Here is a 19,929-nt window from a genome sequence, read left to right as displayed (position 1 = left end):
CAATTGAGGGTTGCTAGAGTGGTGGGGGGTGGCTGGGTGATAGACATTTGGGGAGGGTATGTGCTACAGTGAGCGCTGTGAATTGTGCAAGACTGTTGAATCACAGATCTGTACCTCTGAAAAAATAATACAATATATGTTAAAAAGAAAAGAAAAGAAGAAGAAGAAGATAGCAGGAGGGGAAAAATGAAGGGGGGAAATCGGAGGGGGAGACAAACCATGAGAGATGATGGACTCGGAAAAACAAACCAAGGGTTCTAGAGGGGAGGGGGTGGGAGGATGGGTTAGCCTGGTGATGGGTATTAAAGAGGGCACGTTCTGCATGGAGCACTGGGTGTTATACACAAACAATGAATCTTGGAACACTACAACAAAAAGTAATGATGCCATGTATGGTGATTAACATAACAATAAAAAAATCTAAAAATTTTTTAAAAAGGAGCTAAAACTATGAAAAAAATAAAAATCACAGTTCTTGGGTTGAAGAAAAAAATAATAACTATTTTATAAAGCTCTTATAAACCTCAGTTGTATGATAGCAAACTGTAAAATCCAAGCAGATATTGGTTGTTGTAGTTGCCATGCTTATTTCTAGAGAGGGCAGAATCATAGGTGAAGGAATAGAAAGATTATCCTTGTGAAATCTAGAATCACTAAAACGACAGAATTAACTTAAAATATATGGGATTTCCCTGTATAAAATTTAGTTATAGCAAAATATTGCCTAAAATATGACATACACAGTTCTTTCCCTTCAATATTCAAGAAGCCTACGTGATTTAAATTTCTCAGTCCTTGAAACTTGATCTAGAATTATGTTGTCCTAACATGACTTAACACTTAGTTCTATAGGATGACAGTTTGCTACTGGTAAGGGTTAACTTTAAATACAGTTCAGGTTAAAGGATGTGTTCTAATCATCCACAAAAATGTAGACATTTTTCTTCATATGTCACTGGATTCAAATAAATTTGTCCTTGAAATGTGGCATAAATATCCTGGGTGGAAAAAGGCTTTGTTAATTACTGAAGACAAAAATGGCCCTAGAGGTTCACAAACAAAATGTGCTACAAGGCAAAGCACTTTGTGAAGTTAATGCTATTTTCATCAGGAATATAATGTACTTGCATATTCAGTGTGACTCTATTAAGAACAGAATTCTGCTGCAAAACTGTTAAACCCTCTTGGGTTACCTTTTCTCCAGCTACATAAAAGTCTAGCAAAGCTAACTTTACAGGCACGTGACCTGTGCAGTCCCACAGAGCCCTAGAGTTAGAAGAGCCCCACAGTTGGATTAATTCACTGTGTTACCATCTTGAAATTCTTAATAAGTTTTGAGCACAGAGATTTGCATGTTTACTGGGAATTGAGCCCTATAAATTATTAGCCAATCCTGAAGTCTAGGATAACTTCTATGGAGACACGGCCTGAATAGATAAATCAAAGGAGATATTTTTGGCAATTTATGTTATTTAAAAGCAGTAAACAAACTCATACTTACCCCAAGTCCACCACAAGGTAATGAAGAAAAAAACTTTTGAGAGGCATCACCTACATGTTAAGAAGACATGTAAAAAATATATCAATTGGGAATATAATTATAATTTTAAAAATTTTAGTGCTTATTAACACATAATATCATGTCACATAGGATTTATCACTTGATTCAGAAGAAAATTAATCAAATTTTAAATAGGTAAAAACTTAAAGCAAATGAATTATTATTACATCTAGAGTCTATTGCCCCACATGAAAAAACCACATACCTATGATATTTGAGTCTCAAAAAATTTTTAGCTGCCCTACGCATCATTTATCACATCTTTTATATACATTTTACTTAAAATAACTCAGCTATTCTCTGAGTGTATCCCTCTAAAGTGATGTTTTGAGCCACAAGTTTTTGAAAAATACTGTCATTTTTTAAATGTTTTAAATATTAAAACATCTACTCAAATACACAGACTTATTCTCAATTTCTACTTCAGATATAACTAAGACAAAGTATATTATAAGCCTCTTCAAAGTCCACTTTTTAAACAAACAAGTCAGAAAACACTATAATAAGGATAACCCTTTTGGGAAATCTATATAATGTAAATAGAAATATATCTTCTTTAAAATGTATACCAAACTCTTGCTTGTGACTGTCAATTGATATTTCATGGAATTTTTAATCATTTTGTTTACCTACATTTTCATTTTCTACATTACCTACCACATTTAATACAGAAAACAAAAATATTCACTCCTAAACCTCTCTGCAAGATAATTAAAGGAAAAGCAATGATCATATCTATCCCAAAACCTTTGTTGTAATGATGATCAGTGAAATAAAAAATAATGAAAATTGAAAATACGTTTGCAGCAGACTTCACATGACATGTCAGTAAAAGTCTAACTAGATTTTGTTGTCAAAGAACATTTACTTTGTAAACAATAAATTGTTTGAGTTGATTTTTCAAATGCAATTGCTAACAGATGGGAAATGATAAAAATATAAGTGCAAATGAAAAAATAAGACATCTCATTACATATAAGGGTGGGGAACAAAAGCAAAAAATGAAAAATCAACAGAAAAAAATAAGGAAACCAAGGAAAAATATTAAAACTGGAATAATGACATCAATAAAGTACATGAAAAAATTTATGGATAGCATCAATACAATACATTAAAAAATTTACAGGTAGCTTGGCGAAGGGCAAAGTTTTCTTAAGTGGTTGTTGCTCATAACAATGATGTTTCTGTATTCTTGAATATTTTGCAAGGATGTATTAGTCACAATTAATTTCACATGTTAAAATATATAATATTATATATTTTAATGTCTGAACTCTTCATTCCACAGCCAGTGAAAAGGGATAAAGGTAATATTGCAATGTAATAAATTTAAAGTACTTTCTAAAAATCATTAAACCCTAAGAGAATAAGTAAAATAAATGATAAGCTGCTTAAGGAGAATTTTTATTTAGTAAGGTTTACAATAATATAAAACAGCCAAATAATCAATAATTTAAATTTAGTAGTATGTAAAAAACTTTTAATTCACTGAATTGACTGAATTGATTTATTTTTTAAAGATTTTATTTATTTATCTGAGAGAAAGAGAGCATGAGAGAGAGAGCACAAGAGGGGGTAGGGTCAGAGGCAGAAGCAGACTCCCTACTGAGCAGGGAGCCTGATTTGGGACTCGATCCTGGGACTCAAGGATCATGACCTGAGCCGAAGGCAGTCAATGGCTTAACCAACTGAGCCACCCAGGCGCCCCTGGATTTATTTTTTAATAATGGTACATTGCCTTATCCATGGACTCAGATCTAGCTAGCCACAAGATAATGGTAACTGGTAATAAGAACGACAGGACTATTAATGCAAAGGAAAATCCTGCACTAGAAATGATTGGAGAAAATGTTTTTAAGTGTCACCTTAGAGAGTCTAGAGTATTTAAAGAGATAAATGGTGCCCATTTTCAAATCTAATCATTTTATAAGCTATAGGTGTCTTTCAAGATACAAAGACTGATAGGTCTGGTCATAATGAACTTCTATTTAAATCCTTCCTCCCTAACTCCAGAACATAACTATCAAAAACAATAATATCACTTTAACTCAGAAAATAACACATTGAATGAATTTCAATTAAATGTGCATGCACCATGACAGATACTAACCCCTCCCTCTCTGTGTTGGGAGGGACTCGGGGAGAAAAAAGGATGTATGGGAGTGAAAAGGGTTAAAGAGAGGGAAAATATCTTAATGCTTAGAAATTTATATATTTTGTACATACCAACTTTGATCTTTAAAATAGAAGTAAAAAGCCACAAAAATCCATATTTCATAAAAAAGAAAAAATAAAAAAAATTTCATAAGGAACAAAAAAAGGATGAAAAGTTAAACTTTTAAAAGAATGAGATTATTCACTTAGAATCTGAATTACGGAAACCCATCTAAGTTTCTGGATTCACAAGAGAAACTGAAGTAGTTCAGAGGTATTATCAAAGTTGAATTTAGGGGCACCTGGGTGGCTCAGTTATTTAAGCATCTGCCTTCAGCTTGGATCATGATCCCCGGGGTCCTGTAATGGGAGCCTTGCTCAGGCTTCCCGCTCAGTGGGAAGCCTGCTTCTTCCTCTCCCTCTGCCCCTCCCCCCAGTTCGTGAGTGTGCGCTTGGGCGCGCTCTCCCTCTCAAATCTTCCCAAAAGAAGTTGAATTTTTTGCTTAAAATCAGGATCTAATAATGGCAACATCCCTGTTTATCTTTACTCATGTAGCCTGCACACAATACTGAAATTACTGCACTGATCCCTGAGAGGTACCTATGGAACTCCTCATGTGTACCTAAAGCTAATTTTAAAATCATCAACTATATGAATATTATCCCACATTAAATACTAAAAACTAATGACATATATGGCCAATTTATTTAATAAAACTAAAAACTACTAAGATCTGGAAGCAGCCCAAGTGTCCATCAACTAATGAATTAGGATAAAGATGTGCTATATATATACAATGGAATATTACCCAGCCATAAAAAATAATGAAATCTTGCTATTTGCAACAACATGATTGGATTTAGAGAGTATAATGCTAAGTAAAATATGTCAGTGATAGAAAAACAAAGACCAGGGGCGCCTGGGTGGCTCAGTCAGTTAAGCCGCTGCCTTTGGCCCAGGTTATGATCCCAGGCTCCTGGGATTAAGCCCCGCATCAAGCTCCTTGCTCAGCAGGGAGCCTGCTTCTCCCTTTCCTTCCCACTCTTGTTCTCTCGCTATCTCTCTCTCTCTCAAATGAATAAATAAAATCTTTAAAAAAGAAAGAAAGAAAGAAAGAAAGAAAGAAAGAAAGAAAGAAAGAAAGAAAGAAAGAAAGAAAGAAAGAAAGAAAGAGAGAGAAAGAAAGAAAGAAGAAAGAAAGAAAGAAAGAAAGAAAGAAAGAAAGAAAGAAAGAAAGAAAGAAAGAAAGAAAGAAAGAAAGAAGGAAAGAAAGAAGGAAAGAAAAGAAAAACAAATACCATATGATTTCACTCACATGTAGAATTTGAGAATAAAGCCTTGGGTGGCTCAGTCAGTTAAGCGCTGGACTCTTGATTTCAGTTCAGGTCATGATCTCTGGGTCCTGGGATTGAGCCCTGGAGCCTGCTTAAGATTCTCCCTCTCCTTCTGCTCCTCCCCTGCTCACTAGCTCATGCGTACATGCTTTCTCTCTGTCTCTCTCCCCCTCCCTCTCTCCGCCCCCCAAAAAAACCCCACAAAAAACAACAAAAAAAATGAGCAAAGGGAAATACAGCGAGAGAGAAACAAACCACAAAACAGACTCTTAATTATAGAAAACAAACTGATGGTTACCAGGGAGAGGGAGGGAATGGATTACATAGGTGATGGAGATTAAGGACTGCACTTGCTGTGATGAGCACCTGGTCTTGTACGGACTGCTGAATCACCCTATCATACACCTGAAACTAATATTAACACTGGATGTAAACTAACTAGAATTAAAATAAAAAATTAAAAAAAAGAATGGGGATGGGTATATTCCAATAAAATTTCATCAATGGACAATGACAAAAAAATCCTGTAAAAACTCAACTATTGACACTTGGTGTTTTCATGGCAAACATATATGAAAAAGACCTTTGTCCAGGTTCTAAATTATACATTGGAATTCACTTTTAAATCATCACATTTTAAAATGATAGTTGTCAACTATTTTGAGAAAATCAGTTTTGTCCAAGTGTCAAATTTCATTTAAAAAATCAGTAGTATTGCCATGTTTCATAAGTAAAACAGTTTGGACTTGCTGAAGTTTATCTCTTCATTTCTTCTACAGATATGTCCTTTCTCTTAAAATGTGGAATAATGGTTGTTTGAAACATCTCTCAAACACCTATGTGTAAGTTTATCCCAATTAAATTCAAAGTACCTACACCTATGCCAAGGATGATTTATCATTTGAGACTATGGTTAGAATAAAAAAATTAAGATTTTCTACTAAATTAAAAAATTTCAAAATGGACATAGCTTCCTATCTTTAAATACATGAGTATTTTTACTTCATAAAACCATGAAAGTTAATGTTCAATTTACTTGATCTTTGTGGTAAACTAGGTGGGATTATTAATTCATGTTAAAGTAAGGACATTTATTCAACAGTATCCATAGCAAAAGAAGTACTTTATGTAAAAGATCTGCATGTTCAAAGACTGATTCCTTCAAAAGAAACGAGAAAAAAAAACATAGATTACTTATGTTTGGACTGACTTGCCTTTATATTAATATATAACTTTAATTCTACTATACAAATTATGTCTCATCATTGAATTTTAACATGTTTTCTGAAAATTGAGTAATCTTTTTTTAATAATTTTTATTGTTATGTTAATCACCATACATTACATCATTTTTTGATGTAGTGTTCCATGATTCATTGTTTGTGCATAACACCCAGTGCTCCACGCAGAACGTGTCCTCTTTAATACCCATCACCAGGCTAACCCATCCCCCCACCTCCCTCCCCTCTAGAACCCTCAGTTGGTTTTTCAGAGTCCATCATCTCTAATGGTTCATCTCCCCCTCCGACTTACTCCCCTTTATTCTTCCCCTCCTACTATCTTCTTCTTTTTTTTTTTCTTAACATATATTGCCTTATTTGTTTCAGAAGTACAGATCTGTGATTCATCAGTCTTGTACAATTCACAGTGCTCACCATAGCACATACCCTCCCCAATGTCTATCACCCAGCCACCCCATCCCTCCCACCCCCCACCACTCCAGCAACCCTCAGTTTGTTTCCTGAGATTAAGAATTTCTCATATCAGTGAGGTCATATGATACATGTCTTTCTCTGATTGACGTATTTCACTCAGTATAACACCCTCCAGTTCCATCCACGTCGTTGCAAATGGCAAGATCTCATTCCTTTTGATGGCTGCATAATATTCCATTGTATATATATATACCACATCTTCTTTATCCATACATCTGTCGATGGACATCTTGGCTCTTTCCACAGTTTGGCTACTGTGGACATTGCTGCTATTAACATTGGGGTGCATGTATCCCTTCAGATCCCTACATTTGTAACTTTGTGGTAAATACCCAGTAGTGCAATTGCTGGATCGTATGATAGCTCTATTTTCAACTGTTTGAGGAAACTCCATACTGTTTTCCAGAGTGGTTGCACCAGCTTGCATTCCCACCAACAGTGTAGGAGGGTTCCCCTTTCTCCGCATCCCCGCCAACATCTGTCGTTTCCTGACTTGTTATGAAAATTGAGTAATCTTTATGTTTCCATTTCTATCAATTTCTCTCCAAGCTACCACTACCCACCCTGCATGCATGCACATGCTCACATACACTCACCCATATGCCTTTACTTCATAAATTTAGGGATGCCTGCCACTTGTTTTAAAAAGGCAGAATGGAAGCATTATAATGGGTAACTGTTAATTTCCCTTTATAATTGCTTTATAAGATGCCTGCCTATTACATGTCATATACTTGCTTTTGTGGGGTTTTTTAAAGGTTATTTATTTATTTATTTATTTATTTATTTATTTATTTATTTGAGAGAGAGAGTGTGTGAGCACACAAGGTCGGGGAGGGGCAGAGGGAGAAAGAGAGAATCTCAAGCAGACTCCATGCTGAGCAAGGGGCCCAAAAGGGGGCTTGATCATGACCTGAGATGAAACCAAGATTCGGATGCTTAACCAAGTGAGCCACCCAGGTGCCCCCATATCCTTGTTTTTGAACTGGTTAGGACCAGTTAACATAAACTGTCTAGAAATAGTGTTGAATTAGGTGCTAAAGGGTCCAATACTTTGGATCTGACACAATAGGTTTATTTGAAAGAAAGGGACAAGAAAAAGCCCTAAAATACCCTTTTAGTTAAAATATTTAAACATGATCCTTGTGGCATACATTGTCATGTCGTGTATTGTTATTTCATTATAAAAGATTAATGAATTTAATATAATTAATTGTTCTAGCAAAAATACGGTTTTGTCACAAACTGTTTTCTGAAATCTGTTGTTTCTATCACTCATAAGTTTATGTAAAGCTCTGCAACATAAATTTTATTTTAAAACCTGACGGTAAATGCATGAAAAATTATATATTAATTAAAAATTATATTTATTAGTTTTCTACTTCTGCCATCTACTTTTTACTATTTAATTCCATAGTTAAGCATTCACTAAATAGATTATACCAAGATTTAAAATGCAGGGTGCCTGGCTGGCTCAGCTGGAAGAGCATGCAACTCTTGAACCTGGATTGTGAGTTTGAGCCCCACGTTGGGTATAGAGATTACTTAAAAAATAATAAATTAAAAAAATTGCAATCTTACTATAAAATGCAGTGTTCTAGCATAGTAATAAGGAATTTTGACTTAAAGTAAGTTGGTACTGTGCCCTTTGTTTGTTAAGGTCATAGAAAAAAAGAACTAAAAGACAAAAGAAATTGGAAAGGTGAAGATAAATTTGCATAAAGAATGTGAAAACCTTTTTTTCTTTTAGTTTAAAAATGTGGGCAAACAAACTCAACAATGCATCCATTTCTGTAGGCTGAAACATAGTGAACAAAAACTATTCAAATAAAGGTTAATTTAAAAGTAAACATCATGGAACTTGCATTATCATTTTTTCTAATGCAAAATTTTCTTAATCTACATTGGCTTTTATTGTAAACAACTCATTCCACAGAGCAATGCTGTTGGAAAAGCTGATTTTTTGTCACACAGCTTGCCAAGTATTTTGAACTGACAAGAGCATTGACTAATGATAGTGCTGGAATGTGCTGTTCTCAGTAGAATGGAGACCTGTACAGACCTAGGAGTGTCCTGGGGTCCAGCTTCTGTCCATCCAGGGGGTTGGTGCCATACAACAGTGAGTGATGTTCAGAATGAACAAGCTGTATTTCCTCCAGGCTGGCTTTTCGACCTTGAATTCGCTGAAAGAAAACAGCAGAAGCCTACAGTACTCCACTGACAATATTTAGAAGAAAGTAAGACCTAAGTCACATTTAAGATGATTAACAATTAACTGAATTTTATCATGCAGGAATGTGACACTGATTTGCTTAGTAAACTACCATAATAACATTTGAAAAATGGAGTGTATGTAAGGTTCAGATCCTATGGATTGCTTATGCCTAAACAGGCAACTGACATAAAGCATAGTCTTTGGCATAAAAAATAAATCTATAATAAAAAATTTAATAGTTAACTCCTTTGTAAAAGTAGCAGCTTAAAAACAAACAGCGGCAAAAAAATAAATAAATAAAAAACAACAACAAAAATAGGGGCTACTGTTTGGCTGAGAAGTAAATTCATTAAAATCTTATTTTACACTCACCTGTACAAGTTGTTGGAACAAATTCTTTATTATTTCCTAAAGAACGTAAGTACCAATACATTTTAATGTATTTGATTATCACCAAAATGCTGATCACTTCATGTATGTGCACCTCACAGAACTACTAATCTAGATCAGTGTTTCAAAGTGTGTCCGATGGGGTCAGTAACATTTCAGGAACTGTTCATGAACTGTCCGTGATGAGGTCTATATAGAAATTCAGAGTAGATATTTAGAAACTTTTATAGTAATTGGACAGACTATTTTTATGTCTGTTGAATCTAATATAATCTTGGTGTCTTCATTTTTTATTTTATTTTTATAGTAATTTAATGTATTTTATAAAACCACTAGTCTGTGACAGAATAGAAATTAAACAAAAACAAAAACTGCTGTTTAGCAGAGATAGTCTGACACACTCTAGACTCAGTCAATATTTTTATGCACATGCTAGGCAGAAACTTGCACTTCAACTAACAAACCATGGTCCTTCAACATAGAAAAAATTGTACATTAAGTGAAACGTCAGTTAGTCAATATGCAAAGTATTCTTCCTGGCTACATTTCTCAGTTGGCATATCTATAAGCCCAATAAACATCATGTTGGGGATGCCTGGGTGGCTCAATCAGTTAAACAACTGCCTTCGGCTCAGGTCATGGTCCCAGGGTCCTGGAATGGAGCCCCACAACGGGCTCCCTGCTCAGCAGGAGCCTGCTTCTCCCTCTGCTGCTCCCCCTGCTTGTGAGAGTGCGTGCGCTCTCTCTGTCTCTCTCTCTCTCTCTCATTCTGACAAATAAATAAAATCTTTAAAAAAATAAAAATAAATAAAAATTAAAAACATCATGCTGATGTATGGAGTTAATTAGCCATACTTTTGAAAATTGCTGTGCTTCCTAAAATTACCCAGGCAGTATTAACATTTCACTTAAAATATGTGTCACAACAAGGTACTTGTAATGTTAATTCCTAGTATTGTATTAGTAGAGAACTACACTGTAATTCAAAGAGAATCTGTTCAGGGAATGTCGTCCTCTCATGTTCCTGACCATGGAATCACCAGCTGACATGGAAACATCAAGAGACAACAACACCTCTCTCAGGACCAGGACAATTCCATACTCAACCTCCCTAGTTTAAGGAGATGTGGTTGCTGTTGATGTTTAAGGGAGTAGGCTGGGAAAATCTCAATATGCGGACACTTCCTAGGGGTTTACTGGGTAGAGGGCAGAGCTGCGCTTGTCACAGAAAATAAATCATCATGTCACAGTGAGAGAGGAATGGTGGGGGACCCGAGGGGTAAGAACAAGGTAGTGGGAATGATGTAAAACAGAAACTTCTTGACACTGTGCTATTATGTGCCAAATAAATAAACAAATGCTTATGGAATTTTCTTTGTCATAGCATTGAAGTTCCCAGTTTTTGACACCCAATTTACATTTCTAGAAAAAAATTTTAAATCCTGTAGAGAAATTATTTCCAGTTAGGTGCTGAATGATGAAATTAAACCAGGTAAGTAATGCCGAAGATAAAGGCAAATTTAATCATGGCCACATGGTCAGCCACTGCTCTGATCAATAAATAAACATGTTATTGACATAGGTGGCTTGCTGGTAAACATTAAATTTGGAAGCATTTATGAAAGACCAGAACAACCAAAGAAAGAGAAGAGCAAATAATGAGATAAAATAAGCAAGAGAATGCTCAAAGAAATATTAAAGGTTAACATTTTAACTGTGAGATTTCAGCTGGTGGAAAATCCCCCAAGATAAACAGTGGTAACTCCACGGTCTGAGTCACCTAAAATTGGAATGAGCATAGCACTGGAAACCAGACTGTGGTAACCAGTCTTAGTCTGGCAGAATAATGAACAACATGAAATAATAGGGCTTCCAGCTTTCATTTCTGTGAGTCTATGAAATTAAGAGCCACTAACGTTTCACATCCCAATACACTGAAACATCTATATCTTAAACAACCTCAGTTCTATAGCTAACAATCAAACCCACGTTTTGACTGCTATCATACAGTTTTGTCAATTTTTTCCCTTTCTCTTTCTCTATAAAGATATGTTTTTCAACTCTAAATTGAATTTTTGCCTCTGGCATAACATTAAATACCATTAACAATAAACATATCTTTATGTTTTCATAAACTAGTCACATATATTCACATACCATACACTTCATGCTTGTCCCAACTCCTTTCTCATTCTCCCACAATCCCACTGACATTTATGCTGAATGCTCAATCACACACTTCAAAAATAATCTGCTAACAAGATTTAATTATTGATGGTAGCCCAAATGCTGATAAATCATAAAAGGACACCTGCTGACTCTCAGTTACCCTCTTGTGTGGTATCAGTTAACTGACAGTAAGGAGAGGACATCTGGTGCAGCCTATTTAGCACTGACTTACTCGGAAGGTATTCTGCTCTGGTTCACACTCTTGTTCTACCTTTCACTATTAAAATGTAAGACAGGTCCTAAGTTTGCACTTTGATTTCTTTCTGCCCCCCTCTTCTGTTCCCTTATGACTCCAAGGAAGCATTTCATACTGGTTCTTTTTGTTATTAGAGAATATATTTCTTAAAAAATAATTACACTGAATATAATGTAGGGCTTATTCTTGATAATCAGCTCTGCTTCTATGAATGCTAGACAACAAGACCTACAAAGAGGATGTGCATGTTTCTACAGAAAGGGAGCAGTAAAAACCAACTCAGTATGAAAAATGTTTCTACCTAGAGAAATGATCTGGAGAAAGCATGTTCGGAGATTTATATCTCACAGGGGCACTGCTGTGGAAACTTGGTGGATGACTAAGCTGAAAATCCTGAAATAGCAATAGTTTTCCTTCTTAACACATAGGATCTCCTGGGGTAGGTCCATTTTGTGTCACTTTTATCAGATGTCTTAAATTTGTCACATTTAACTTTTCCTCTCAAATTGAGGTTCCCAACAATTCTCATTTCTGGTATTATCATCAGCAATTTATTATATATTTATGCTTAAATATAGATATTTTCATTCAAGCCCTTCCCATATTTTCTATTTCCTGTGTAGCCTTTATTCTTTCATTTCTCTCTCATGATGCTCTCTTGAGTCAAAGGTCAACAGCATAATGAGTCACAAAATAGGATAAAGTGCTCCAATAATCATAATTTAGGGAGATACTGATTTCCGTTCTCAGAGATACTCAGCATGCAGGATGTCTATCTAAAGTCATCTATGATTCTGACCAAAAGGATTTTTGAGAATTCTGAGTATATTTGGACACTCAATGCATATAAGGGATGGCATTCTTCTGGGTCTTTCTTACTTGAAATCTAAATATAAGTCCTTAAATACCTTACCAATATAGGCTTAGGAAAGAAAACTTACAGCTCTTCTTTCATCTTCCTAATAAAGAAACCCTGCGATGTAGGTTGTATTCATTATTATATTTTCATTTTCTGTGACTTGCATTCAAGCAGTTCTTCCCTGACAGTAGGAAAGAAACTAACATGCAGAGTGCCTACTCTCAGTGCTAAGTACCTGGGGTATATGATCTTATTTAGTTTAGAGACCCAAACAGTCTACATTCAGGTTTGAAGTTGACTGAAGTTATGTAAAATGACCATATCACTGAGTCTCACAACACACCATGGTTCTTTCCTAAAGAAACAGTCTTTCTGAAATAAAGCCCATTAATGCAACCTGATTATAAAAGGAATGTTCCGAACATGATCTACAAAGTCATACTGTGACAGGATAAAATGCAGCCTACCCACACCCACCCACACACAGAGCACACACACGGTATACATTCATATTTTTTTCTGCCAAGGAGCAGGGGAAAAAGGAAACAGTTCTATTCCTTCCCCTCCTGTGTTCAAAGCCTGGATTGAGGCCAGTGTCCTAATCAGTTCTCATTGGCCCTGGAGGAATCAGAACCTTTTGTAAAATATAATAAAGGGCATAAAATCATGATAAAATGCATGAAAAAGCAGTGCCTTTGGTTAGGGAACTAGAAATAATTTAGCAGAACAGATGGATTGCATTGGTTTGGTATTATTGAGGACATGAAAGGGCTCATTTTGTGGCAGTTCCAAACTAAGAGAAAATGTCCAACTTAAATTTGACAAGTCAAAGTACCTGCCTCTGCTGGGGGAGACCCCATTTTCTTTAATCATTTTCAAAGTGGTGACATATTAGGCAATAATTTCCCCTGAAATATTTCATTTTCTGAAGATATTTCATCCAGTGTCCCTAAATATAGGGATGCTTTTTTATTTTTTTCCTACAAAAATTCACAGGGTTGCAGACTTCAAAAGTTAAAGAATCATAAATGACGTAGGAGTGTCAAAGTTACCTTCTGTTACAAATTCCATACTTAATATTTAATGGGTCAGTTCACGGCCTGTTCATTTTTCTTGATACACTTCTCTCTCTTAAACAAATTCAAAAATCTGGTCTCATTGCTCATGCCCAAGTGTACCTACTGGAGTTTTCAAATGCTACAACCAATTGTTTCTTTAAATTTTACATAAAGGATAGTTTCAACCCTCCCTGCCACCTACAACTGCATTCTTTCCTTCCAATATCCCTCGTGGTCTAATAACCTTTTCCCGTCAGAGTTTTTCTTTTAAAGTAAGGGGAGTGAGAGAAGGAAGGAGGTAATTAAGCAGACAGGCAGCCCAACAGGCTTGTGGTCCTTCTGTCAGTCACATGGAAAGAAAATACACTGCAAGTAAGGAGCCCTGAGTTCTAGGTTCTGACTCTCGCCTATCTCTAACATGCCTGTAGCCAGCTAGGAGGCACATTTCTGGAACTTTGTTTCTCTATTTATAAAATTAGGAGGTTGGACCAAATTACTTTGATGTTCCCCTTCATCCTTAAAATGGTAAGATTCTATATGAAATAATCTTATACACAAAAACTCAACAAAATATCCTTTATTTTAATTTATGTATTTGTCTCAGGGAAGCAAACATAATAATCAGAGCACTAAATTACTATGGTTGAGGCAAGAGAGGAAATCACACTAGGAAGCTTTTCAAAGGAATACTAGCTATTTTTTGAAGCCAATTTCTTATATGCTTCATCATAATTGAAAAATAAGAGTACTTTTTAGAATTCACATTCCTACCCTCCGATAACTTCAAAATAATGAACACTTTTCCCAATTTTTAAGTTTGCGTATGGAACTTCTGAGTTAATGCTACCTTTGTTTCTTAGCCAGGTTCTGTTACTCTCCCATCTCCAAATATTTGACTCTATTAACCTTTTTGTCTCTACTTCATTAAGCTTATGTTAAGAAGCTCAGTTTCTATTGCAGTGATTTTTAATATTATCTGCACCTTGGAATCAGCTCTGGAAGTTTTAAAGGTATTGGTATTGTTGCCTGGGTCCTACCTCCAGAGCTTCTGATTAACTTTATCTGGGGACAGCCTGGGCATCCAGATAGTTAGAACCACCCTGTGGATTTTAATGGGCATCCTAGGTCCAGAACTACAGGTAAGAGGGAGCTGTCCATTCATTCTGCTTTTAAGTGAATTCAAGATACTGACACTGTACTAACCCACATTTCAAACTAAAGAGTAGTTACAATTAATGCTTATCACAGCGAAGGTTGGGAAGTAAAAAAGTTCTATCTGTTCCTTGAAACAAGTGCCTCTACTTGCTTGGAAAACTGCTTGATTCGATCATTACAATTTATTTAAAAATATTTCAGGGTGCATAGAACAATTGGAAAAGCACTTCAGAAAAACAGCAAATCCCACTCAATAATAAAGGTCTGAGTGGTAAAAAGGATATGTACTATATATTTTTTAATGTTTTCTTTTCACTCATTTCAAAACATTATACTCATCAAAAAGTAAAAAATGTTACCCTTTAGTGTAACTGCTCAATTTTAATGATTTCATGTAACTACATCTCCTATATTATAATTATTTTGTAAACAACTGTAAATGAACGTTTTAATGGTTTGGGTTAAAGCCCTGATTTTTTAAATAGTAATTACATATGAAAAAAATTTTGTCACAATAAATATTTTGTATTACTTTAGAACAGCAATTTTCAGATGGTTGAAAAACATGTAACTGTTCATTTTTGCTAATAAGCTTTAATGCTGCTGTTTAAAAAAATCCTGTCTCACTTTCCAAATGGACTCAGAAGGGCAGCCTGTTTTATTTCCTTTTGTTGGTTGTTTTCCACATTAATTCTTCCTTTTTTTCAGAAATAAAAATCAAAACAAAAAATTCTAAATCATCTTAATTCTGAATACAGGCTGCACAAGTAATTTTAATGTATTTATCTGCGTAGGTCCACTCTACTATGATTTACAAAAGTCTCTCAGAATAATGACATAATGTACCCTGGTTTACTCATCACATCTAGATCATTTGTACTGCTTCCCAAGACTGCCATATCCTTTAGAGACAATTCACAAGACTCCCTTACTGCTTTGTGGTTAGATTCTAAGACACAAACACACACAAAAAAAATGTTTTGCAAACTAAACAAAACAGTAAGCTGTTATGTGCTGCCATCTAGTTAGATTACTCTATAAAACAAATATTTAATTGAATTAACTTGCAGCATTTAGTGCTTTGTAGCACTGATGTCAGAAAACCCGCACATTTCAAAAGTATTTCTCCAAAGAGTATTATATTTCTTTATTTAGATTTGCAAAAGATCTTTTAAAATCACCTGTATGTGCAGGAAAAGAATGGGACCCTAGCCTTGAGTTTCTTAGCATCTTAAGATTTTACATTAAAGCTGCTCTCATTGGAACTGCTGAGGAAGTCCGAAGGGGCAACAGTAGCTTGGTTTCAGGTCCCAGAATTGCTTTGTAATTACTTTGTGTTGGCACTTGAATAAAAGAGTTAAACATTTCAGCACAGTATGTTGCTTATGGTTTTTACTTATGAATTAAGCAAAACAAAGTTATTCAATATTAGTCACAAAGAGCCAATGCAAATTCCACGTAATATGTAATCCAACAAAAGCATTATAAAATGTTATTATTCTCAAAACAAATGTGAGAGCAAGAAAATGTCTGTGGGTGGCTTGGTGGGGCTGAGAGTCATGAACACTTCTGGAAAAACAACTGCAAGTGCATTTCTAACAGATGATGGGTCATTCTCTACAATTTTTTAAGCACAGAAAAGCACATTCTTTTCTTCAGGGCACACACATTTTAGAAACCTGGCTACCTAATCAAAGGGCTTGTTCCTAAAGAGGACAAATAACCCCTACAGATCCATTTCTTAACGGTGACAAGAAAGCTGCTGATTCTGCTTTTTGCTCCCAACAGAATCACTAAACTAAATATGAATGATTCAATAGGGGAAAAAATTAAATAGTACTGGCATGAAGGACTACTAACCACCTCAATTTTCAAAAAACAGTGCCACGTCATGCCAAAAGAAGTTAACCCACGTAACCACTGTAATCTAATATAATGAAGACTAATGTTTTCCCTGGCTGCTAATCAGGACTAGTAAGCACAACCAACTTACACTATAGCTTACAAAATAAAAAGCAGTATGTTTACTAAATATCCTAAAAATTTCATCTACTCTTAACCAAAGAAAGTGTTATGTTCCAAATGAACTCTTAGCCATCTAATTTCATATGATATCAGAGTTGGAAAAGATCCTAGCAAATATCCTGCTTAAGAGCCTCATCTTACACATGGGAAAACCAAGGATCAGTAAGGTTAAATGATTTGACAAAAGTATACAGATAATTAATGGCAGTACTAAGGTCAAATCTAACGTTGAACAATAACGCTTGAAGGAATCCATTTTGATTAATTTTTCTACACTGCTAAATAAACTGACACAATCAGACATAAGTCTGATTTGTGGATCAGTCTGTTATTTTGAAACAAAGGAGGACTTTAAATGTTTTCAAATTGCCATCTTTTCTATCATATCATTGTTTAATTGCAAAATTGACTATTCTGTTGGTTGAGGGAAGCTGACTTTTCTCTGAATGCCAGTAAAATTGAGACTCCTTACTGTTTTCCCAGTGGAACAGTAATCCTAAAATGAATGTGAATAAAAACAGAAAGAGAGCAAAGTATTCAGCATCAGGTCTGGGGTATTTTCTCCCTGAAGTCTAAGATGTGATATTTCCACTTCTATCTCTTATTTAGATGGCCCTTCTGATGCTGTCAAGACTATGGAGGCAGCGGGCCACAGTCTTTCTCATTTTATTTCTTCCCCAAGCTCAATCAGCAAGAGTCTTTAAAATAACTGTAACATAAACTAGTGACTCAAATCCTCTTGGGATCTTGTAATTATTTATTTATTTATTTATGTGATCATTTGATTAATGTTTGCTGATCCCACCATACAGTAACCTCCTTGTAGGCAGGGTATGCATCTTCTTGGTATTATATTTCCAGTTCCTAACACAGGAGCCTGGGAAAATAAAAATTTTGATATACTGTTTGTTGAATCGATGTATCCCTGTTCTTAAAGTGTGATGGCCAGATCAGCAGTCTCGGGATTATTCAGACACGTGTTAGCAACACAAATTCATAGACCTCACTCCAATAGGACTCCACTACTGTTGAATCTGAAACTCTGAATCTGGAGCCCAGCAATCTGTGTCTTAGCATTCCCAGTGATTCTGATATATGCTAACATTTGAGCACCACTGTAATCGATAAATGAACACCACTTACCCAGCCTCAGGTTTCTGCTTGCTGGCCAGAGATATGTCCCCAGAACTCTGTTGATTCCTTCATTGAAAGCAAAGGCTAAACCCTAACTATGGGTAGCTACACAAACCTGGCAGGAAAATAGTGTTCAAAGACAGCACAACACTCTCTGGATGTGGGGGAAAAACAAACTGACCCAGCTTCTAGGTGTCATATTCTTATTAGATTGTATCTTATATCCTTTTCTACAAAATCTAATAAATCCTCTCTCCTGTGAGACAACTTAGCGGAGTTCTTACTGTTTACAACCAGGTCAGGCATTTGTCTATACTGCTTAGGAAAGAGTGATAACCTAGACAAAAGGGCTGGTACTCACATCCCTGGAGTCTTAGACACATAGATTTTACCCTCTCAGGAATGTATGCTCTAGACATGATCCAGGAACAAACAGAGCTGGACTTCAACTTCCTGATAGTCCTACCTACACAAATTTAGAAAGAAAGGTCTCATTCTCCTTAAGTCCTTCAGCCATCCTGGTAAATATTCATTCATACCCAAGCTGAAATCTAATTCTTTCTCTTGGAGTGAATAAGTCAAGTCCAATTGGAAGATACTGTCATTGGCCTTGATCTCTACAGGAGGTTCATAAACACGAACCGAAAAATCTATTAGCCTATATAGGAAACTTTTTGCCTTTTTAACTGGTTAATGCACCTGCCATGTACCTAGCCACTTGCCACTTATAGTATACTTCTCTCCTGATTTTTCAACAACTGATTGTTGAGTTTTGGTGAATTGATAAAAGGCTTGATTTATGTTTCTGTGGTTTTGCTCTTCTGCATCACTGAAACTTTCAAAATAATTTGGCTTGAGACAGAAAGGTTAGCATCCTTGAAAGATGGCTAGTAATATATTAATAAATGTGTACATTAGATTTAACTTGTCAAGGGTGACTGGGTGGCTCAGTTGGTCAAGTGACTGCCTTTGGCTCGGGTCATGATCCTGGAGTCCCGGGATCAAGTCCCGCATTGGGCTCCCTGCTCAGCAGGGAGTCTGCTTCTCCCTCTGACCCTCCCCCCTCTCATGCTCTATCTCATTCTCTCTCTCAAATAAATAAATAAATAAATATTAAAAAAAATTTAACTTGTCAAATCAAAAACTTTAAAAGAAAATCCACAATAAACATATATCACTTGTTTTAGTTGCATTTACTAGGGAGAATACTGGCTAAGGAAGTAGATTCTACTATTTCTGAATGGGCTAAACTGGTTTGAAATAATCTCTGTATGTTCCCTTTTTATTTTCTCCCCAACTTGTCCAGTAGAAACAATCAGGGAAAAAAAATAAGTCATGTTTCTTGTGGTTCTGTTTTACCCCTTTTTTTACTTTGTTTTATTTTATATAGAACCTGAAAGTCTCTGGAAAAGGGTAATATTTGTTTGATTATGGATCATTTTTAAAATTCCATTTTGAATATTCCTAAAATCATTTACACACAAACATCAAATTCCTAGGTATCTTAAAATGTTTTTTAATGGTTTTAGAAATTCCATTTTAAGATTAGGTCAGAATAAAGTCATAGATACCTGATAATATAGGAGCAAATAAATATATTATGGGCAACAATTTCATCACTTAAGAAATCAAACTGGTGAACTGTTTTCAAACTATGTTAGCAAAAAGAGTGTTCTGTTTATATTACTGTGAAGTTATGGATCATATTTTTGTGCTTGGCCTTCATTAAGAGCAAATCTGCTGATCTGGGCTTTCAAGTGCATTATTTGTAATTGTGTGATTGCTTCCAGAGAGACACTTATTTAGCTGACTGGGCTGGGGCTAGATTCACTCGTTCTCATCAGCCCTTCTGTACTTCTACCATTTCACCCTTGGTCTGATATCACATCAGTCAAGTGCTGTT

The 19,929-nt window shown here is 35.4% G+C and overlaps 1 protein-coding gene across 1 annotated transcript in view; it reads right to left on the bottom strand.

Moving 5' to 3' along the window:
- HDAC9 (histone deacetylase 9) overlaps positions 1–19,929 on the bottom strand; it is a 739,057-nt gene that overhangs the window by 269,160 nt on the left and 449,968 nt on the right. The window contains exons 18-20 of the mRNA XM_027573169.2: positions 9,353–9,388; positions 8,828–8,948; positions 1,502–1,551 (exon numbers count right to left, since the gene is read on the bottom strand). Of these exons, the coding sequence (XP_027428970.2) occupies positions 1,502–1,551; positions 8,828–8,948; positions 9,353–9,388 (207 nt within the window). The remainder of the gene's footprint in view (positions 1–1,501; positions 1,552–8,827; positions 8,949–9,352; positions 9,389–19,929) is intronic.

Source organism: Zalophus californianus, chromosome 12 (assembly GCF_009762305.2).
Source record: "Zalophus californianus isolate mZalCal1 chromosome 12, mZalCal1.pri.v2, whole genome shotgun sequence".
Classification (NCBI taxonomy): domain Eukaryota; kingdom Metazoa; phylum Chordata; class Mammalia; order Carnivora; family Otariidae; genus Zalophus; species Zalophus californianus.
Note: the sequence above shows the minus strand (reverse complement) of the source record. Positions and strands in the feature narration are given on the sequence as shown.